The sequence below is a fragment of the Calliopsis andreniformis genome, chromosome 5, assembly GCF_051401765.1.
Source record: "Calliopsis andreniformis isolate RMS-2024a chromosome 5, iyCalAndr_principal, whole genome shotgun sequence".
NCBI classification, from domain to species: Eukaryota; Metazoa; Arthropoda; class Insecta; order Hymenoptera; family Andrenidae; genus Calliopsis; species Calliopsis andreniformis.
The window spans coordinates 1,452,427-1,476,289 of NC_135066.1; the positions used below are offsets into that span (position 1 = coordinate 1,452,427).

Consider the following 23,863-nt stretch of genomic DNA (forward strand, 5'->3'; position numbering starts at 1 on the left):
AACATCTTTCTCTGTCTGTCCCTTCGAAATAAATAATTTGTGACGCGAAGCTCGCATTGCCTGTTCGAGGAACACAGCTCAAGCGCGCTGGCTAGTACCATCGATTATCTCCGCGATCTTCTCGCAGCCCAGCCGGTCAACCGAGCTCTCATCGCCTTCCACGCTTGAGAATAAGTTATCCGTTGAATAGAAATAAAACTGTCTCTGTAAATCAGCCTTTCCCGTTTCAAGGGGCGATCGCCAAGGCACGTGTTCAGCAAGTTGATCCGAGTTCTTCGCGGCAGGAACAGGAAGAACAGCTTCGATTCGCGCGGATATACAGGATATGTGTAAAGTTTCGGTCCGAGGCGTCCTGGGACGCCTGGGGTAGTCTCGCGATCGTTGGCTCCTCTGGTGGACCCGATCTAAGGGGACCAGGTCGACGTCGAGTTCATTCAAGCGCCTTCTCACACGCTGCAGCCAGACGTTACCTCCTCGCTGTTCTGCTGGTGCGACCAGCGACACTGGTGGCAGCTCTTCGGCTCCTCGGGGGCTGGGGCCACTCCTCCAGATGCCCTCAACCCTTGCTCCAGCTCCAATAGCTGGCCCATGAAGTTCAGGTTCGGGCTGATGATCGGTCGCGCGTTTTTCACTAGTTTGTACGCCTCTACCATCGACAGGCCTTTGTGCCGCATGATGTACGCGATGGCAATCGTTGCGCTGCGTGACACTCCGGCCTGACAGTGCACCAGCACGCTGCTTCCGGCTTTTCGGGCTTCCTCTGAAAAAATACCAATTACACCATGATATTTTTCCGCCAGTTTTTCTTGCCAAGGGTTTTTAGAACACAAAATCTAGCACAATAGGATCGAAAATCTGAGATTCGACGAGGGTAGCCTAGAACGACAAAGGGGTTGTTTTCCCCACTTTCCTTAACTTAGAGCTTAACACAATTCCACCCAAAGTATTCGAAAGAGGACAGAGCAGCTAAGTAGGCGTAACGGTATACAGGATCGTTGAAAAGGAAGTCTGGTCTATACTAATTCACTTGGGCCGAGGAGATTCGAATTGCGTGGGCCAGAGCGACACAAAGTGGTCGGAGATGAGGGTCATCGACGTGTCTGGGGTCTACGTCATCCGGAATTTCTACGAGGCGATTTACAGGCACGCGGACGAGGGAACACAACGGTGCCACCCATCCGGCCCCGTGCAACTCGCTCGGATGACGCGGAGATCGCGTTATAAACGGCCAAACAAGCCAGTCGCGTAACCCAAACAGGCAATTCGGTTACGTAACATGGGGGACGCTATCCGTATCGCCAATGAGTCATGGCGACGTGCGCCCGTATATCCTCTGTTAACACCGCGACAGAACTACGTGTACGTGCTCGAGAGAGAGCATGAAAGCTGAGCAAGTGCACGTGTGCTTACCTGTGCTCTACTCTTGCACGGGAAATTATCGCCCTTTTTAGAAAATTGCTAGGACTCAGCGATCGATAACAGTCTTCTAAACACAAACATGAAATGTACCCTCGGTTAACGAGGACTATTTGTCCTGACCCAACGGGTGGGTCATCGGTCTCGAATGTGTGTTAAACTGCTGTGACACAGCCTGTAGAAAAGAAGAGTAGGTAGATCCCTTTCAAAATCTGAAATTAAATCATTTTCCCTGAAGTAAGCTTCTAAGTCTCGCTACGCAAGAATGAATTAACTCCAGTGCAGGAACCCTTCTAATGCAGGCGGATTATACGAGACACTTTGAAAAATATTCCCTTCCCAGTCCCAATGATGTCGATTAATCGAGTAAGTAGCCGAACGGAGATAAGAGGCACAGCGAATCTTATCTACTGTGCATCGAGGGGTCGCGTAATCGAAGTAGTTTAGGTAAGCGTTAGTCGAGTCGATGTACGGGGTGGTGCATCGGCCCCTAAACGTTGCTTTAACGCCCGTGACAGAGCGTTGTGCGTGTGAGAATTACTTGCGTAGAGCCGCGAGAGCTGGCATCTGCTATGAGTCACGGTTGACGAATGGCTAGATAGAGACGGAGAAAGTGACAAGAGAGAAAATCGAGGAGGGGATCGAGATAGTGGTAAAGGGAGAACGGGTAAGAGGGAACGTTACAAATTGATCTATGAGGGAGAGTATAAAAAATTGAGCGAAAAAAGAAATGATGTCTGGGGTGGAGGAATTAAGAAAACTGAGAAAAGGGGGCAAAGATGGAGGGCAAATGAGCAGAGAAGAGGCTGGGGGCAGAGCAGAGATATATTTTGGTAACAGAAGGCACATGTGTGCATAATGACAAAAAGCTGCGACACCTGTCGCGATCCCGAAAACGATATCGAGTTCCGGGAAATCGGGCATACTTGTTGCCCCAACTTTGTTTGCTTTTTCCCCTAGGGTCCCGTCGTTCTCTGAAAGGTTAAAATTAAAGCGACACATTCATATTCTCAGAAGATTCGAAACTATAGCATTCGCTGCGCAATTCTGAGAGATCCTGGGGAAATTGGATCATGTAGAGCTTATGGAATTCGTCCGATGTAACTGAACAAAAATCAGATAAATATTTATATAATTGTTGTCAATTACTCCTCGCAAGGACAAACAGCGCGACATAGAAATACCTTCTATTTCAATATTTACTAAGTTAGGGTCAGCGCAGGTTCACAAGCCCATACTTAAACCCCTCGCAACCCTCTATCCTAAAGCTGCCACGATTCTATACCACCATAAGTGTACACTCTTCCCCTTTCCTCAATGAAAGGTATACAAAGACCGAACCGCATTAATTCCAGACATTAAAAGTACATTTCTTAGAAGTCACCCCTTGAATAAGAACTATAGATTGTATGGTTCGGCACAAAAAAGCCCAAAGGGTGGAAGTCACCAGTTGCTTTGTTCTCGTCCACCAGGAGACGTCTTAACGGTCAACGCACCAAGGTGCCCTTCATTTCACGCAACAGTCCCTACGGTGTCGGACGGTTGGCCAGGTACAGCATTCCACCAGTTGCACATTCGGGTAGGGCTGCTCCCCGATACACTCTGTGCACGCATCAACACGCGCACACGCGTGTAAAGGACGCTCGTCTCTCGTTACGCACACAGGCTCGCACGAGGGCAGAATACGGTGCAGTAAACACGGAGGACAGGGACGAAGAGAGGCCGAGTGTGCGAGCTAGGACTGGGGCACCCGTGTGAAGGGGGATTCACGGGTGTGCATTCGCTGGTGTGCATTCGCTGGTGTGCATTCGCTGGTGCGCGCGCGCGCGCGCGCCAGTGACTCATGGTTTCATGAATGGAAGCCTTTCGTCTTCTAGTCCTCGCGCGGTGAATGGTCCACCGGAAACGGCTGGTTACACCCTGTTTCCGTTACACCAAACTGCGTCGCGCAACGCCGCTGACGAGGGAAAAACAAGCGTTGCGTCGACGGCTATCGTCGAGAGGATCCGCTCCGACAGCTGGGAGAGCAGGGTTCATCCAATCCTCTCAATCGGAGCTTCCGCGGAAATGCTCATGATATGGCTCTGATGCAACTAATTCGCGTGAAATGGGAGAAGGACAGATAGAGTGTAATACTGAAAACGGGAGCGTAGCTTTATCTTGTTAACTTCTGATTGATAAATATTTAGATAAACGGAACGTCCTTTAAGGCTTGCATTATTTGAAGTACTGGATATCTCTTCTTCGAGAAATATTCCCTGCTCAACAATGGGCTAGGGATCCCCGAAAAAAAGAATCTAAACTCGGAACAAGCTCCCAAATGAGCTGGAAAGTTTAACCGTCGACTCGTCACAAAGGATCGAGTCCTTGGTTTCCATAGGGGGAAATAAAGGGCGCCTTGAATCCGGACCGTTAGGAAGTTCCTGTCCTGGAACAGTCCCAGAAGGTGATCCTCGACCCAGCTCAATCTCGAATCAAAGGCCTCGCATTACTGCGACTTCGAGACGATTGATCATAAAAGCGAACCTGATCTTTCAACGAAATGCAGACGCAGACAAATGGCAATGACGAGTAGGGGCCTAGGACACACCCATTCAGCCGAAAGAATTACTCATCGACAGAGGCAAAACGTATTCCTCTCTCACGGTGAATTAAACGCGCAGCCACCGACGAACGTCGTCCGGTAACCTCCTGACACTTTGCACCGTCAATGCAATTAGAGCAATTTACCCAAACAGACTGGTGTATCCTCGTATTTTCGTTGATTCATGCGCAACAGGTTTGAAATCGTCAATGAATCGACCGTGAGCTCTCTCGCTCAATGCCAAAGCGCATTGTGAACGCATTTCGCGTTTCCATTTGGTAAATATTATTCAGGTATGAATGCCTTTTAACAGTGGACCACTGATTTGGCTCTATCCAGTAGCAACGCAGATGGTCGCCCCTCACCAAACTGTTTGGGTACTTCCCTACTCTATCTATTACAATTTAGAGTAAATACACTAACGGAGCATTCTATCGCTCAAATGGTATCAATTTTAAAAGTTATTCTATGCCTAATATTGAAGCAACTTTTCTAGCATTTGTTTAAGAACTTACCGATAAAGTCGAAGGCCTCCTCAAAGTACTGCTTAAGATTCTGATGTCCAGAATCGGAAGCTGGGATCTGCCTGTAGGTAATGCCCCTTTCTTCGTGATATCCAGGCAGCTGTGAGGTGACGTTGAGGACCCTGGTGGCGCCTAGCGCGCGGAGAAGTTGAAGATCTGCCGCGTCTCGGCCGTTGCCAAGGTACAGGAAGGGTAAAACCCGGGAGGCAGGGTGGCTATCGATGTCCGCGGGTTGGGGAGTGGGTGGTCCAGAGAGACTGAGCACTGGACAGCCTGGTCCAGGGCTGGGGCAACCGCCGACAGTCGATGGACCAGCTCCGCCAGTTGGGAGTAGGGTGTCTTCACAGAGATCCCTGTGCCGCCTGTGGAACTCTTTGTGTCCACCTAGAAGAGAAGCAGAGGAGAAGAACGTTAGACTCAGTAGAAAGTCTCGGTTTCGGGAGCTGCAAGTTTGGTTAGGCATTTAACGGGGCCCAGTTTCGGGACTGGTCGATCGTGGGAACTGGCCGCGTCAAGTATCGAATTACGTAAAAACACCGATACCCTGGTACGCGCAGGTGGCGTCCACTCAACGCTGCTCGCTGCCTGACTTTTGCCCAGACTAGGAGGGGCTAAATTTCAGCCAGCCTTTTTTCAATTTTATTTTTGAGCAAGCCCAAGAAGGCTGAGTCGTTGACGGTGCCCCACATGGCTCTGAGTTTGCTTTAGAACATACAAAATATTCATGGACTTTCTGTTTACTCAATCTCGCGAAATTTCGAATTGTCTGCAAACACGACCCACGAGCAGGAAACAGATGGAGACGGCCAGAAATTCCATTCCCTGTCTGTTTCCCGCAGGACAATGCAACGATTCACCCCCCACCAGGCGTGGAACTGTGTGCGCAGAGATTTCTCGAGGCGAGTTGAGCTAATAAACCTTTCGCGTAGCTACGCCATACTTCCGCGTGCTGCGTCTAAACCTGTACCATTCGCCGCTGGGTATGGGATTAAGAGAAAACGACCGACAATTTTTCAACCAATTTCCCTCTCTGAGAGTCTTGGAAGAATGCAGAATCCCGAGCACCGACAACAGTGTATGTATTCCGCGCGGTTTTCGAAGCCCTATCGAAACAGTCTTACGAATCTCGTGTCTTGAAAGTCTTCCAGACTTAAGAAACGCGACGAGGAAACGAGTGAACATTTCTAGGGTTCTCGCGAGCAGCAGGGAAACACTAGAAGAAGATCGAATGACCAGATTAGATGATCCATAACAGGAATCTCACTCGATTCCCCTACAACTCATCCAGGAAATTCCCTAGATTGGTACCCATGCGAGACCATAGGAAGGAGTACAGGATCTTCCATCTAACATCCTATTAATGAGCAAACAGCGTTCACCAACGTGTAAGATATGCTAAGCAGGCGACGATCGAACGGGAATCCTCGTCGAGGCGCGCCTGGGAAACGGGAAAAGCCTCTCGCGAAGAGGAAACGAGATGGACAACGAAGAGAACCCGCGAATAAACGGTCGGGGTAAAAATAAAGGAACGCCAACGACGAAGGGAGCAGAGGAGGGGGGCAAGGAAGAAATGTGGGCTAAAAGTGTCTTCCTCTCCTGACCTGCAGCTCGCGAGGCCTGGCCTGGCTCAACGATGAGTCACGCTTTTCGCCCCCTGCCGTCGCGCAGGCAGGGCCGCCAACCCCGTGGCTGCTGCTGTCGCGGCCGATGATTATTCCGCAGTCGCCACTACGAAACTTCCTTTAGGGCCAAGGGAGAGGGGAGCAGGCCCTCCTTCTACACCGATTCGATCCGTTGCGTTATTTCTATTTTATCTACGCACCAGCGACACGTGTCCCTCTTAGTTTTGACTAATGCAAACGCTATGGTAATTACGATAGAGTTCGAACGAAATCCAGATTAGCCTCGACGATAACCTCTATGGGTTGAATCCGACTTTTTTCTAGGAATGAGCACAGTTGCTCGATTTCCTATTGAAATGAGCTACGAATCGTGCGACTTGCTAGGCTGTTATCAGGAAGGTTTTGAATAAATAGCAGTAATGCAATTCCGTGACCTACTATCAAGGTTCTACCGGAAATCGTAAATTTCGCTGGACGGCTGACAACGGAAGGCATTATCGGTGGACTTTGGTGAACGCGTGCGATTTTAATTTATTTGATTGTTGCTGCGATTTCTTTCGTTCGTCTTTTCGACGTTGCTTCCAGACGATATTAAGAGAGCGTAACGGTTTTCGGTTCCCTGCTAGACAGGTTTGCAAGCGAGGCAAGGCTGCTCCGATCTAGATATTCCCGACAAAGTGGCACAATCGCGCCGTGTATAGATGGGGGACATGCCCTGCATCGAGCATTGCTTTCAGAGGAAATCGCAACTTTGTTGTGGGCGTGTGGTATAGCACGGTCACGCCATAAATACGTTTGCCCCGCTAGAGTACACAGTACATTGCGATGTCACAAGTTCGCGATCAACCATTACGATACCCCATCCCTGCTCCGACCAGTGGACGGTAATTAAGCTTAATGGGTCGCAATTACATATTAAGAAAAGGGTACACGCGTGTTCCTTCGCAGGGCATTGGCCTGATTTCTAATGTTGTCGCGGCTGATCTTGCACAGTGCACGCGCTTCTTGCTCTCATTGTCAATTCAGAGAATGGGAATTTCTTTGGAGCAAGAAGTCGTAACAAGTATACAGAATTATAAAATTCTTCACAGTTGCTCGTAACAGAAATTACGTAACAATGGAAAGACAAATGGCGACTGGAGACCAATTCTAATTTGCAAGAATATGTTGATGATGAGCTACCATGGTTAGACGTTATAGAGAGACGTTTTGTGCGGCACCTGTGAAACGAGAGCAACGAACCTCGAACAACTTAATTGTCATAATGACCCAAATGAAGCGACCCACATTCTACTCGCACATCGCTACGACGATACTCTGCCATTTTGGTGAACAGACAAAGCTGATAAATGAACTGGCTCAGACTGAGTATTAGAATTAACCGTGAAAAAGAGTTCTACTATGTAGTATCTTGAACTTTTTTCGAGGGTAAGAAAGGAGATAGTCACGTGCTTATCGACCAGAGATACAAGCAACGATAGCACTTGTCGACAGGCAACGCTGCCCATAAAAGTGTCCAACCAGAGCTAGAAAAGAATATTTTCCCCCGTCTGTGGTCGATAACGCACGAATGAAGAGTGGTTACTTGAAACTCTAAGCGATCAAGGTCTCGACAATGAGTCACGGCAACAGAAATTTACCAAGAATTCCCCAAAGTCTGAAACGTCGCGCATCGCTCACGAAACTCTATGGGGGGAACGTCTTATCAATCCTGCGAGACGTGTCGAAGGAATTCCTCGCGGTTGCAACGGATAACCACTTATCAGAAGCGTGATTTAATGCAGGAACGAAAGGAGAGTCGCGTTTGAGCGCGACGCCCCATGGATAAGGATTCCGTAATTCCATCATTCTTGAGATTAACGCGAGGCGAGTCATCGGGCACGCATTACCACTAAAATCTAAGATACCGTGGAGGCCTGAGTCATCGGCTGAGTGGCAGAGATTGTACGCAGCCTCGTCTAACTTGGTGCTCTCCCGTCGCTGCCTCGAGAGAGAGAGACGTTACAGAAATACCTTTGCCATAGTCGTCGCCGGTTGACGTCGGAAATTGGCTGGTCAAATGGAACAGGTAACTAGCCGCGAGAAGTGATTAACCGCGCCACCAGTGGCGTCTGGCCAGAGGGGATGTAAATAGAGGCAAAAGATAAACACGAGATGGTTCGCGACGCGGCTCGATCAAATTAACGGGACTTCTAATAGGATAAATAACTAGGTGAAGCCAAACATGGGATTCCTCTCGAGGATCGACTACCTCCAACATCTCTAGGAAACACAAAGGTATTGGAATGCTACTCGTAAGAGTGGAGAGATGACTCAAGATACCAGAGATTTCTCGCATCGTCCAGCAAGGTCTACTCGAGCGGGACGAGCCCTTTCCAGATGAATTCAGATCGCTCAACGGAAAATGAGAGGCAGGGTCGACTAAACCTGCTGGCGAAAAAGATCGTCATGCTTCGGGGGTGGCAAAAACGTAAATGATATCTCGGTCCAGTGGTTAACGAGAGTCCAGTCTCCAGGACTGGAGACTCACACATACACGCACACACACGCACAAACTCAGCATGACTCGCTCAACAAAACAGAACCAAATCGGAGTTCCTTACCCCACGGCTCGAGATTCTCCAGAGGAACAAGCCTCAGCACGAGGCACGGTGCTTCCTTCTTCATCCTCATATTCTGTCTGCGTGAGATTCCCTCCACGATTCCCAGCAACTCTCACCTCACCATTTGACACGCATAGGAGACGCGAAGGAATCCCCGATTCTCAGGCACTCACAATAGACGAAATCCACTGGCGGTTCGCGACACTTGGAAGAATATTTCAAGATGCTGGATCTTACGATGATATACGTTTGAAGCACACGCAGCGACGACAGCTCTGACGATGCGTGCTCACGCGTTCACGGCAAAACGAGAACTGTTAGGGAGGGATATACGTGGCAGAAGCGGCGCTTGCCCTTTTGCTCGTTGGCGGGAGACTGCTGGCTAAGCGGCACGAGAGAGTTTACATGAGGCTCGACTGGATGACTCATCCGGCTCGACGCCGATTGGTCGGCCCCGCCGTGACGTACGCGATTCGCGAACGAAGCACACAAGCGTGCTCGGCCGCGCGCGCTGTCTGTGTGTGCCACGCTGCTCGCCCCTCTCGCTCATTCCCGCCGAACAGACCATCAGCTGTCTCTCTCCGACTCCGTTCTTCCTAGTTCGCGGTGCTTCGTGCATTTCGCGTCGTAGCGGCACGCAACGCTCCGCGGCGTCCTATGACGACCTTGTCGCGCGACTCGCTCGTAAATATATAACGTAACGCGGCCTAATCACCCGGCTCTCGATGGATCGACGATGTTCGTCGATTCGAACGCTCGAAAGTTCGCGCGTCAGAAAACAGATGCTCCCGTGGCCCGCCAAGCCTGGGTCACGACCTCTTTTAGGGATCGTTATCGGTGCTCCGAACGTGAGGATAGAACAGATATGCGATAAGATTGACGCCATGGAGGTCAATTTTGTGAGACTTTGTGTAAATAAAAAGAATAATGAGAGTAGGGTACTTGTCCCTAAGTCTGTGCCTTCGGATTAAAATCAGCTAGAAAAAAAGAACCTTTCTTATTTAAGTTCACTTATTAAAATGTAAGATTGAAAAAGAGCATTACACTCTTAATAAAAGTTCTTGTTTTGTAAATGATTCTAATCCAAAGGCACGGAAATAGGGACAAATATCCTCGATTTGCTTTTTGGCTTGCAGTAAACCCCAGCGAGCGTTACATTCGGCGCGAACAGATACTGGAACATAGACTGCAATTTGAATTGAATTGAATATAATTGAATAATTATGTTCAATAGTGCTCGGTGGAGTCAGCTGCGATGATTCACGGACTTGCCTTTGTCATCGAACTCTTTTCCATAAATAATAGGAATTCTTTCTGAGATAGTTGAATCAAAACTATCGATAGGAATCGAAGACTTAGAAACCGTTCCAAATTAGACTGAATCTTCGAGGTGCAATGATTCAGCGATCGAAGTGCAATTTGAGGCCGAAATTTGGATGCTCTTCTCTCCCCTCGGGAGAGGCCGGGACTCAAACAAAAGATCAAAGGTTGCGTTCAGCCGGGAGGAGCGAAAATAAATCGAGGCATTATGCGTCTCGAACGCAATGATTCACGGATCTGCATTCGTGTTACACAGAGAGCGAGAGAGAGAGGGGAGGGGGGAGAGTGAGAGAGAGAGAGAGAGAGAGAGAGAGAGAGAGAGACCATGCCGAAGAACGGTTACGCAATTTGCCCACAAACTGCCGTCTAATTTTACAACTTATCGTGCTCTGTTAGCGCTCGCGAAACCGTCGTTGCTGTCACGACAACGACAAAAGTTTCCACGATACGACCCGTCCGCTCGATCCACGCGCAACAGGAGAAAACGCCAGACGATCGTTCTAAATACGTTATTCAACCGCGATGCTGTGGGTCCACTTCTCGGAAGACGATTCCCTTTTCTGGTCGAGCAAACACTGAGACTATAGACTAGTATTTCGTTCGAAACCCACGCGACTAGAATTTTTGGAGAGCCTATTCTCTTTACCCTATACTCGCATCTCGAGGCTTCGAGCGACTTCCTTTTCCTTCTCGTTCCTTCTGCGGTTATAGCTGCATTTGCAGGAATTTCCAGTTCTGAAGATGACCGTGGATTCGCAGAATTTTGGAAATTCCCATTTGATGGATGACAAAATTGCCCTCAGGGCTTCTATTGTTACAAGTGTGTTCATTTCTCGTGGAAAAGGAAACGTTTGATATACACGTCTAAGTATGAGCCACTCACTTGCCAACTCGATTAACTTCACAAGATAAAAATATTTTCATTTATTCATATATAAAATTTTGAAAAAATTCAAAAAATGGAGTGAATCACTTCGACCTGTGAAAGGCTCATATTGGACTTTGGAGGTGGCTCACGACTTTGTGACTCTCCGAACGGAGACCCGTCAAGGATCAATGATAGGTGAAATCATCAGCAGGGACCCGCATCTGGATGTGGGTGCCACCCTCGGGTGTTTATCGATCGAGAAAAGCGAGTGATTCGATTCGACACGCAGAATGGAAATCCCTCCAAGGCTAATGACTAACGTTTAGAGAGAAACGCTTATTACGATCTCGTTACGAGCGTCTCTCTCCTCTCCTAATGTTTCTGAGTGCCTCAAGGCCTAGATGCAATATTGTCATTGACGTCCACGCTGCTAAAGACAATCGTCGCGTGACCATAAGGCAGGTTACATTCGGCGCTTATTCCAGACCGTGATGTCAGTGGCCAGTGACGGTAAAAAATTCTGAAAAACGGATGGGATAATGTTTGCTCTGCAGCGTCATTGCGTTTCACTACGATTAGTCAGCGAATGTGGTTCAAAGTTAGGCTTGTAATTAGTCACCTAAACTTTAAATTCTGGAGACGATTGTCTGACTTCATCTTTACGACGATAATCAATGAGGCAATGAAGGTATCCATTATTAAAGCGCAATATACCTAAGAAGAATTAGAGTTTGTATCATTCGAAACAGTCAGAAGCGAATTGGATACTGGGTACGTAATTGAAGGAGCATCGTACCGATTACTTTATTAGCGCAGGTAAACTGGCTGAGCAATCTATCCCACTGCCACAGTGAGCAGGTAGCTGAGGACTATTCAGTGAACGGTGGCAATGGGAACGAAAGGAACAAAAAGAAAATAGAGTAATCGCGCGTCCCGTGAATCCTTAACGACGGATTAAGCATGCCACTTGGCTGCGCGCATTCTTGTCCGACTCGGTAATCGAGAGCGAACTCGCGAATCGAGACGCGAATAAGCGATCGTCTATCCCACCATCTGCTTCGTAATAAATAGGACTGACAGGGAAATCGACGTGAATCAAACTGTAAACAGAGTCGCGAGATACGAGTGTCAAGCGTCTAGTAATACTTGATCTGCCATGATTCACCAGCGCTCCGCGTATTGGGGAATGAAGTTCAACGATAATGTCGCGAATAGGATGTGCTTTCGATCTCGAGAGGAGGGGTTTAAGTTATATATTCTATTTCATTTTATCTTTTACGCTCATATTCTCTGTCTCTCTCTGGGAAACAGTAAGAATACATTTTTTCTCCTTTGCAAAAGACCGCCTGATGCATAAAAACAGGTTCACATAGCCCACTGAAGACTGTTTACTCAGCTGTTTGAGAACTAGTCGCGTGGGTGCTTTCAATCGTTTTTTGCAGGTTCCCACGTTTTTTGCCAGCAAAAACACGAATAGTCAGTACTCCTGTCGATTCGAAAATGCAGAACCCAATTATGAACCTGAAGACTGGAAATTAGTAGAATGTTCTATCGTATCAAATTTAGTAGATATTTCTCTTGAGTAATAATACGTGTCGCGTGGCACGGCGGAAACGCGACTTTCGCGGCGCAGAACCAGGGGGACATCGAGACGTAAAAGTTGATATCGATGCTCAATGCGGTTAGGCATGAGTCACTGTCACAGCGCACCACGACCCTGAATTACGCTCGCGTACTCGCGCGAACAACTCGCGTGCTTTTGTTTACTAGCACTCCGAGTTGGCTTCCCCGACGACCAAGCCATGATTCAGAGCGAAATTTATGCGGGATTCTTGTAAACTCGTGATCATCGAGACTCGGAGTATTTCGCAGAAGAATCATCAATCACTGCGATTCGAGACTGCACGAAAGAATTGTGCCACTAAGGAATAACGTATTTTTAATGTCTGACGTCGCGACGATAAGAACGATTTTCAAGAGTCGCGCTTGGCCGTGCAGTTTTAGCGTTACTTGACACAGCGAATAATAAATAGGCTCCTACGAATTGTCGTAGGACTTCAGCTATTGAGCTGAATCATGAAAATGGGGAAAATTGTGGCTGAAGGGCAGGCGAACTGTGCCAGGATGCAAATCACACAACCCGGTGGTGTTTCATGGACGATTAACGTTTTAAAGTAACACTCAACTACTATGTAAATCTGTCCAGTTACGAGGGTTTACAGCCGCCGTGACAATAACTTGAAACCGGCTGGCAGCGCGGGAAACCATTTGCTGTCAACTTGTTGTTTTCAATCGTACTTTATGCCCCGCGACGCGTAATGCTGCCAATTTCGACCGCGAGCCTCGTATTAATAAACTGCTTGCTAAACGAGCAGATACCTTCGCTTGACAAGTGAAATAGAGCGACTCTAAATCTCGCCGGCTTTTTCGTAATTAATTTTATCGAGCCGCGGATTAGAAAGGTGATAGAACAACGAGAGCGTCGTAGGAGTTTTATAGAACACACGCTATCGATTGTGTGTTTGCTTCTAAGCGCCGCGATATTTCTGTGTTTATCTTCGCGTTAGTCATACGCTCCACACTTTTCTTTTTCGCGATTATTGCAATAATAGCGTCGCTCGGTCGGCAGACCCATTATTTACGCGATAAAAATTATTTATACGCAACGCCCCTGATAGTACGGATCTTCTATTAATCTTCGATTAATCCTACTTCAATATTGTGACTCACAAGGGGTGAGCGATGGAAAATGCGTGCTTAAATACGGTGACTCATCGATCCTGGCGGAGTTACGCACCGATCCTTTTCACTTTAATCTTCTTACGTAAGGTGGCCATTGTGAATTAAAATGTGTTTGTTCTTTCTCTTGGTTAGTCGAGGAGCTTTGGGTATTTGCAGGGGAAACGAGTCACAAAGTGCAACTATTGTTCTTAAGCAAAGAATTATTGCCACATCAGGACTGAAACATACATTCATAGTTTCCTAACACGGTATACTAGACCAAGAAAAGTTTCTCAAGTAATTCAAATTAAGCCTACTGTGCATGTCCCAAAAAAATCCGAGAAAACAAACAAGCGAATCACAACCCTCCATCAATTGGCTACTCGACCACCACTCAGGACAGCACCTGCCCTCCCATACCCAGGTATCGTTTTACACCGGTGTCGAAATATTTTCGATTAATCCCTCGAAGCAAATCGACCATGGGAGCTTCTAATCGAAGGGGTTGCGTTCCCAGTATCAGGAATGCCAGCACGCAGTGGACTGCCGGTTCCACCCCATCGACCGTTTAAGCAGTGTTTACAAAGGAGCAAAACAAAAGCGGAACACGTAATCCTCGTGGTTAATGTACTGTCGCTTCCTGAAGGGAACCGACTGAAGGCGACGGGAGAAGCGGAGAGCAACGGGGCCACCTGCCATGCGGCGCCGCGACGATGATGCGTCCTCCAGCTTGATGGGAATTCGTGTACCCGCGTCCCGGACACACGCGTGGAACGCATCACGAAGGATTCCGGCATGAATGAATCACTTAACGAGAAACACGCGCCGGGCATACTAATATTCCTCCTACTCGCTCGTCCAAGGTGCGGAATGTCTATTGGAAAAGCGGATGGGGTGGACAGTGGCCATATGATGAGAGGATTTTTGGCGAAATTTGAGTACTTGAAAATTTGAATATTTGTAAATTTGAATATTTGAAAGTTTGAATATTTGAAAATTTGAATATTTGAATATTTGAAAATTTGAATATTTAAAAATTATTGAAAGTATATATTTTTCTATTAATATTCATGGAATATTTTTCGAACTAGAATTCTGAAACAAAAAGAAGATTCTCTGAAATTTCTCTAGCAAAGATTAGGAGAACTAAACATAGCAACGCTGAATACTGAGAAATCAAAAGGCCTCGGTTCACGGCTACAAAGAATCTTCTCTCGCTCGATTTGCGTTTATGGCGAGGAGGAAAACGTATCAAGACAGACCGTTGAAACGGCTCGTAAAGGCTGCTCGAAAGTCCAAGCAACGTCTCGCCAAGACTTGACGCGATCGTGAGTCATGCGACCGATCGCGCAAACAGCGACAGTGTTTCTCTCGAAACAACGGTTCCTCTGTGCGAACGGGAAGCAACGTACGCGCAATCCTTACAAAACGAACGAACTGACAGCATCCAGTATATTAAAAAACACCCCTGGAAAAGACGCGTCGGTTGTCGTCACTAACGCCATCGATCATCTAGAATTATCGGTTCATAGAATTTAATATCGAAAACCCGCCAAATCGTGACGAATTAAGGCTCTCAGTCTACCGAAGGGGTGTCGGGAAATTTGCAGCTAATCCAGCCGCCAGGACCATCGTTTTTTCCAAGCGTTTTCATTGTCCTCGAGGTCCATCGGGGAATTAAAGATCGCTTTAATCCGCTTCTTCACGGGTCGTCGATCAAAAAGAATTATCGGTGCAATTAACGCCAACTGGGTGCAGATGACTGCACGTTCGCGAGGCTGCATGGTGCAGTTATCGATATCACCCTTCCGAGTGTTTTTCGATGGATCCTCCCTTATTCGGATGGAAGCAGTCGCGACGTTTAATTTGTTTCAGGCTGATTGCACAATGGCGGCTGCTGCAGAGTGATGATGCTCGGATAAAGAAGTCTAGGGAGGGGTGAGAATGACGAGGGATAACGAGGGAGGCAGAAGAGAGAATGGAACAGTATGAGCTGGCAGCGAGCATCAGCAGTGAGTCAGTCTACCAATTTTGTGACGGATAATGCGTCTCCCCTGCTCCTGTCAAGTCTTTTTTCGGAAAACCCTTTTCCTGGTCTGAGTTCCGGAGGATGTAGCAGATAGTTTGGAGTCGTTCCAGTTTTCTCTCACTACCCCTCTTATCTGATCAAGTCCTGCTATTTCCGACTGGAAATGAATGCGACTCTGTTGGTTACAAAAAAGTAGAACACGGAGGGACGATTTGTAAGCTGTTAGTGCTGAGAGCGCTTTCAGGGGGTGCGTCAGAGATAGTCAGCGGCAGGTGTGTAAAAAAAGTGGAATTAGTATTCCCCTCGGACACAGTTTTCGGCACTATTCAGCGCTTAGGTGTCTATTCGACTTATCGGCTTGTTTATCGGGACTCTTATCGTTCAGGTGCCACGCTCGATACGCGGGTGTTTAGTCAGCCTGATTGAGAAGGAGAAAGAACGGACGCGCGACCTGATAAGAATAGGTCGAGCACATCGGCAAGCCATGTCGATAAAAACGATAACGTCAACTGATAATGTGCCTCCTGCTCCAGGAAAATCTTGCTAAATTTCCGAGAACTCAGGTTACACGTAAGAATTGATAATGCTCTTCGATATGTCTGATTGATAACGCATCGAACCCCTGCCGTCGCTGACAGATTTCTATTTAAGTAGTCTCGTAACTCGAGACTTATTCATCGCATGGAAATGTTATTGTATTCCGCGAGAAGAAAAATTTCTTAATATCCCAAGTTCATAAATCAACTTCAAAGAATCCACGAACAAGCATGTTTCGCGGATCAATGACAAGCTTCAAACGCACGAAACACGAAAGGGGTTGGGGGTGGGAAGAGGGTCCCGGCTGGGTTTGGTGATTTATTCGAGTGGTCCATGCTGTCTGCTCGGGCCACGAATAGCCCACGGAATCATACCGGCAGTCTGAGTCAGCCGGATCGCAGTAGGAAACGACCACGTTCTCGAAGGACGCTCTACGCTTCGGCCCGCGCCACGCCGCGCATCGTTCCCTGCATTCTTTCCGCGTGCACGCACGACTCTGATTCATTTCGCGCTAATAACCCCGCGACCCTGATTTCATTTGCACGGATCGACTGCTCGTACCTGAGCATGCCTCAGCGAATCGAGTACAGAATTAGCGACGCAGGGAGCGTGGAAAACAGGGTCGTCGTGCCGACTCGGCAGCTTCGAGCGAGCTTGTCTCAATAGGTCGAGGTTCTATTCTCCTTTGGAGAAGGATTTTTTAACTTATTCAACGTCAAATCTAACACTTCATTCGATATTTTGTCTAGAGAATTTACATCATTGAATTTTGTTCCTTTATGTTATTGTCGTGAAAGAGAATTCTACAAATTAGCTTTATATTTTTTTCGTTACTATTTCTCCTTTCTAATTCAAGTTCTACAACTTTTTGAAAAAAATTGAAGTCTTTATAATACTACAATAACTAGAACATACCAGTTTCTTTGTAAGTCATAGACTTCTTTTGTGGACCTTTTTCATTTAGTATATATATCAATGTCTATTGTTATAAAATTCTTTAATACATAATACATAGTTCAATAATGTTGCATTTATGCAATTTTGGGCCTTAACGGGTTCATGGACAGCAATAGTTGACGATTACCTACAGCCTTTTTTCAACAGTGCACATATGCAAAATGAATGACTCGAGAAATATTCATTGGAGACAAAGTCAAACGCGGTCACCTAGAATTTGCATTCTCCGATAATTTTTGCATTCTTCCAGTTGGCATTGAAACAAGACCGTTTTCCGAGAATACACGTTTCCTTGCCACGCGCCGCTGTCAATTACGACGCTCTCTACGGTGGAGCGTTTGAGTCATTAATGTGACTTCAGTTGAATCTCAGTTGCATAATTGATTCGGTGTCGGTGACGGACACGACGCCGGCTTTTGTTTAAGCTCGTCGAATGAGCAAATGCAAATATACCAGCAATCGAAGAAAAGAACACGGATGTTTCGCGTGGAAATCCAAATGATGAGTCATGGATACGAAATTTGCATTGGACGTTTTATCAGCTACACTTATATCGACAGTGGTCGTAAGACTCACGTAAGACGATTATGCAATCGGATTGACGAAAGAAAATCGTGGATGGAAATGTACGTTTCAGTCGAGGGTCGTAAATTTAGGGGATATTGTCCCTTGTCATTGTGCCCGCATAGGACATCAAAAGAAGAGATAATCGATATTTCGCAGCAAGCGACAAGCAAACCAATTGCGTCAATTTACATTAATTTCAAGCACGCTTCGTTCGCGCGTCATTGGCTGACTACATTACTTGTACTTTCAATTAGCTTTCCAGGGGAATGTGTACAGTGAGTCATAGTTTTCCGACAAAATGTGCACCTTTGATTCGATAACAATAACAGAATCCACTTAATATATAATAAGAGTAGGTATCTTGGGTTGGAAAAATTTACTACGCAATCGGAAGGTCGCTAAATCGTCTTGTACCACTGGCACTGACTATAACTCCTCTGGATTCTCAGAAACATTCAGTATCTACCGACAAAAAGTCCCTACGTTCCAGGAATTCCGATATCTACAGCAATTCCAGGAATCCCTCGTTATCCTCCCCTGATAGTCCTTAAAACGACCTTTAAAAACTTTATCTCGCGCTCAAATTCTTATTAATACCCTGGGACCGACGCGGAGAGAGGCTGCCAGAGCTTATCACTCGGAGACGGTCCCAATTACGCCTCGAATTCCCTACAGAAGAAAAAAACGAAGGAGCTACAAGCGTTCTCCCGTGAGAGGGCTTCACGGAAGTCCTCGTGCCGCCACGATTTATGTGCGCTCACACCCGCGCTACTGATTGGTACCTGCGGTAGCTTGTTTGCGAATCGACTCGGCCATGTACCCTGCATGTAGTCTACAATCGATACTGTGAATCGGAATACGAAGAAACGAGCGCGTTCTGCGTGCTGTATGATTTCTATAGAAACGCTTCGACTGTGTGCAGACGGCAATGAGGGAGCAAAACAGAAACATGGCTTGTTCAGCCGTGAAACTGTAGTACAGTTTACATTCCGCGACAGAACAATATGTAATATTATTGATGATCTGCAGTGTGATCTGTTGCGGTGGTACGTAATGAGCTGGCGACTCAGGGAAGGCTTAACACCGAGGAAAGGTCTTCAGAGATCTCTTAGGTCACCCCTAAATGACTGATATTTAGTCCTATACATAACCACAGTGTTCCATCCTTGCTAAACAAATCACCCACAGGTTCTTAATGAGTAACTCACGAGCCGCGACCCACTAATAAACATCAAATGACCCAGGTTAACTAACAAGTGCCTCACGATCAACGTCTAATACATAGATGACGCTCAGATAATCCACGACCGTTTCATTTATCACGGCAGCATCTACTTGTTCCACTGCGAAAGGTCACGTGTTTTCTACTGATGTATTAGCGCCACGATGCGAATCTCAAGAATACACGTTATCGTAATTAATTCCGAGACTCGTGTCAGACAGGCCGAAGGTATGTCCCTCGTTTATTTACGCACTAAACGGTTTATCGTTCGCCGTGGTTTTGTACAATGCGTCGTAAAGCGGCGTGACTAAGTACGATCTACCGGGCGATTGCACAGCGCAGGTCGCTGAGAAAAGTCTGACCGTGTGTAATCGATGAAATTTAACGTGACAGCGAGTGACTTATTTGTCGGGTGTGAAATCGCAGCTGACGTTCGATTTTGCAATCGACGCATCCAGTTTATTTGTCACAGCCTACACTCCTTCATGAATTGCTACGTTGACTAGGGGGAACGAAGAACAAAATGTACTAAAGTCTTTGTTTGTTTCTAGTTACTCCAAGCTTAAAGAGCATTTGCACGGCTATTAACTTATCAAACAGGCTTCGTGCACCGAGTTCCGCGATTTTGCAAAGATCAAAGTGCACGTTTATCTATTCCTTTCACCTGTCCTTGGTAATGCAATCATTGTCGCCGACTGCCCTGCGTGATGCAAACCTGAGAGTCGGAGTGATTTCATTTCCTCGTAAAACCTCGTCCTACGTTCGGTTAGCCCTGTAACGACGTCCAGTGTTCTGAAAGAAGGTTTGTTAGAACCACCCCCGTTGAAATTTACACAGTTTGCTGGAAACTTCAGCACTTTTCAGCGGTTTATAATTCCAACGCCTCCTCGATCATTTGTTCGACCACGCTCGACTGTCCTCTAACGATCGCGAGAAGATATCGCTGTTTCAGTGGAAAAGTCGCGGAAACGGGATACGACGATCAATTGCACACCGTTGTAGTTATTTATGTAACGAGCCGTGACAGTTTACTCTCGTGAAAAATTTCCACGACCTGTAAGGATTTTACGAGACTGATTTGCATGCGTTTCATTTACACTGTGTGTTATATTCGTCAATGGTAGGTTCGTTACAGGTTGCCTAGCCAACAGAAGAAGCTAAGGACAAGTCGAAGGGAGCTTCGTTAGAGTAGGTAGATCGTAAAATCTCTACCTACGCAAGGACGACACGATTTGCGATTTCTAGGTAGGATAACGCTTTCAATGTTAGACTCTTGCAATTACTCGAACAAGTCGGATTGAAATCAAAGTTACCCTTCCGATATTTGAATTCTCCCTGTTTCTTCTATCTGCATGGAGCAACTGTATTCAGGCTCGAAGTAAAAGCGTTCATATTTCTCTAGGATCAATGATGTTTCATCATAAAACAGTAACGCGAATTCTTGGTGGTAATTGGGAAACTTAGAAGTCGTTAAACGGTGTTATCGATACGATCAAAGCGCACGCGAGACACGATCACCTATTTCACCGGTGAAAGAAGTAACGAGGCCGTTAAGGAGGAATAGAACGGAGCATTAAAACGAGACGTAACGCGACGCCCAAAGTGAGAACCGAAGTAATTTACGCTTGATGGTTAAGTAACCTCCCGGGCTCGTAAGAGCTGATTGCCTGAACGAGAGGCAACGATCGCCGAGAATCTCGATTCCGTCGTAAAATCTCTGCCCACGGTCGCGGGGGTCAGGCTCGTTACGGTTGGATGATGTGAAAATCTAAACGAGGCTTCTGTTACACAACACACGCTGGAGCCACCATAGGACGGTCTTTCTCCTCTCAAACTAATTTTAGAGGCAACTGATGCGCGCCTCACATATGCTAATTTTAACTGTCACACAGCTTTTTCAACTGGATCCCATCGATGAACCTGTACACAGCACTACATAAACCTTATCGTACAGGAAACTTACAGATTTCAGAGAACCCTTGAAGCTGTTTTAGAGAATCCTCGTCATAGAAACAGGAAAGCAGCTGTTACTCAAGAAAGGATCTTCGGATCTAGGAACATCCTTGCACAGTTGGCGAGACGCGTAGACACAAGCAGCACGTAATGTATTACACGATGTGGAAATCGGACAGCAGCGTCGTGGATCGGCGTGGTTGAGCGAGAGGTGAGACGAGGTGAAGGTGTGAAGGCCATGCGAGGAAAGCAACCCGCATTGTGACCGCCCTTTTTCTCTCCCCACTCGCCCCTCGTCGTTTCACGTACAGGTCTACTGCCAATGAACGGCATTCCAACGGCATCTCAAACTCTCGTTCATTGTCGAACCCCGTATTCCCCCTTCCCAGACTTACGATCGATCTGCTCTTCCTAAACGCACCTCGCGCCGCTACCTGTCGTCACCTCGTACCTGAACCCCTATTTGGAACTGGGCTTCCTTGAAAGGCCTTCATGAGAATTTATTGTCGTTTTTTTAACCCCTTTTTGGGATTTCAGAATTACTACTTGTGCAAATGTGTTTACTATCATTCTAATTTGTAGGTACTTTTTTCGATTGGGTTATCACTTTCAACAGCGCTAGGGTCAACTTCTTCGCAAATATAGAAAGGAATGAACCTCTTGAATTTCATCGATTGCTGCTCCATTCTCTTGAGAACCTCATTGCATTTACCGTGAGAGTTATTTATAATTTCATATCAGTCTTGCATCAAATATCGCTGCTCTAACCATCATAGATCATCATTACCATTCCTTCCCAATTTTTCTCTTTCATGTTAGCATTCAACGAACTATACTCAACTTCATTCTCTTTTTACCGCAAGGTGTTTGATATTTCAAACACAATGCTATTATTAGCTATTAAAAGGGTTAAGGATCGACTATTGTTTATCGACAGTCGAAGTCATCGCGGCTGGTTCATTGTTCACGGTTCACGATCGGGAGAAATTGTTTGCAAGCCGAGTGACTTCACAAAGAAAGAACGAGTGGACGCGATGACTCACGTCGAATGTACTCATTTATTGACACAGAGAACGCTCGTGGCTCTCTCTCTGTCGTTGAAAAGACCCATTCGTGGTAAAGAAAAATTCTTTCTGACGACGCTCGTGTCCACATGATATCATCTTTCCAAAATCGTCAACATCGAGATGACAAAAGGGGCTCTCTGCCTCCTGCAGCATAATAATCGAGTTCGAATTATGTTCAAACAAGTTGACTCATAGAGTTCTTCATTCTCCTTTGGGTGGACATTAATTCCATCTTGGAAGGATGAATATCCATATGAATGATCAGAGACCAATATTGCAATTGCTTTCTCTAGATACCTTCTGGATGACTGCTGACCATTGCTCCAAATATCAGTAACAGGGATGACCTCATGGCACCCACCCAATCATCTTACAAATTGACTATCTGTCAATCCCTTTCTAAGGGATGGACCTCCCGCGAGGTTCCCCAAGGAAAATGCCAATTTTCCTAGAATATGAAGGCAGCCAGGGAAGGAGACAAAGGTGACCGAGTGTCTCGGGCATCTCGGGCAGCGTCGCGAAATAAAACGGCGTTCGTCGACCCCTTGCACCAGCTGACGGCGTTTCAGCGAGCGAGTACACGCTCGCCGGCTCCTTTCATCCGCTTCATCCCAGTCGCGATGATTCACTCGCCGGTTCCCAAAGTGGCTCGAATGGGAGACGAAGGACGAACGATGAGGACGCGTGTGTAGCGTTCGCCACGCTTCTTTTTGCCCCTCGTGCTCCTCCCCCTCCCTCGGCTGCTCTCGACCGAAGAGTAGGTGAGCGTTCGATGGTCCCGCGTGTCCCGGGGCTCGTTTAATCCGCGGAAACGACGTCGTCCGAGGGAAGGTCGAGTGTCAGAGGCCCTCGTTGGGGAACGGTGTCTCTCTTTTATTTGGCAGCGCCGAGACGATGACCTCACTGCTCATTAATGCTCGCCAAGCCGGCTAAATCGGGCCTCGCTGACGAATCTGGCACGAAGTCCGACGCGCTCGGACACCTTGTGAAAAATGTGCCTGCCTCGTTATTCGCGCGGCCGGTTTAGATTTTCATCGGCTTTGACGCCGACACAAAACGCCGTCGACGGAATTAGACGCGAAGGTGTTTGCTTCCGCGGACAGCCACAGGAAGCCGATGTCGCTCTTCGGTAATTTATATTTACCTGCTGCTGCTCTCTTCGTGATTTAGAGTCTGTCCAATTCCACTTGCTCCTTTCTTTTGTGTTTAGAAAATTTATTTCGAGGCGGGGCTTCGGGGAGATCTCGGTTTATAGAAATGGGAGTGGTCAGAAAAAGAAGTGGAGGTGTCTTGTCTGAAATAGATCTCGAAGATGGAATGGGTGTACTAAATTCTTCATACTTGTACTCCTTTCCCAGGTGGGACAGGAAGACTGGTAGCTCATATATAAATATACGATGCTAATGTATTCATCAAGAATACATATCTGTCAAATCGTTGTATCCATTTCGCTCATTATTCTTTCTACCTCTTCATTCTTGAAGCTGACTATGTAAGTATATCAGTCCAAATGACCGAATAGCTGTCACGCGTTACGAATACGACACGCTCAGAATTTGGCCGATTCTTTCATCAAGAGCCCCCTGAACAGCAAGTGCCAACTCGAGATGGAAAAGCGTCGTCGACACGCGCCGTTGACAGTGATATTTACGACGTCTCCGAAGGGACTTGGAAAGTGTTCCCCTGTGCTCGGGGAATATTCCGAGAGCCGATCTCTCTTTCTCTTCCCCTCGCGATTTCTCGATAGAACAGGTCGATCGAACGCGACGGTGCACCGGAATGACTCTGCTTCTCCGTTAGTCGACAGAAACATTTCCGTTCTGCTCTAATTCCCTTACTTTCACCTGCCATCGATTAAAAAACTTGCAACTGG

At 46.9% G+C, this 23,863-nt stretch overlaps 1 protein-coding gene across 2 annotated transcripts in view; it reads right to left on the minus strand.

Annotated features, from left to right (window-relative positions):
- Positions 1-299: 299 nt before the first annotated feature.
- LOC143179912 (dual specificity protein phosphatase 10) overlaps positions 300-23,863 on the minus strand; it is a 58,952-nt gene continuing 35,388 nt past the window's right edge. For both annotated transcript variants that reach the window (XM_076379348.1, XM_076379350.1), the window contains 2 exons: positions 4,516-4,908; positions 300-760 (listed from right to left, as the gene is read on the minus strand). In XM_076379348.1, coding sequence (XP_076235463.1) covers positions 447-760; positions 4,516-4,908 — 707 coding nt within the window. In that variant the 3' untranslated portion in view covers positions 300-446. The remainder of the gene's footprint in view (positions 761-4,515; positions 4,909-23,863) is intronic.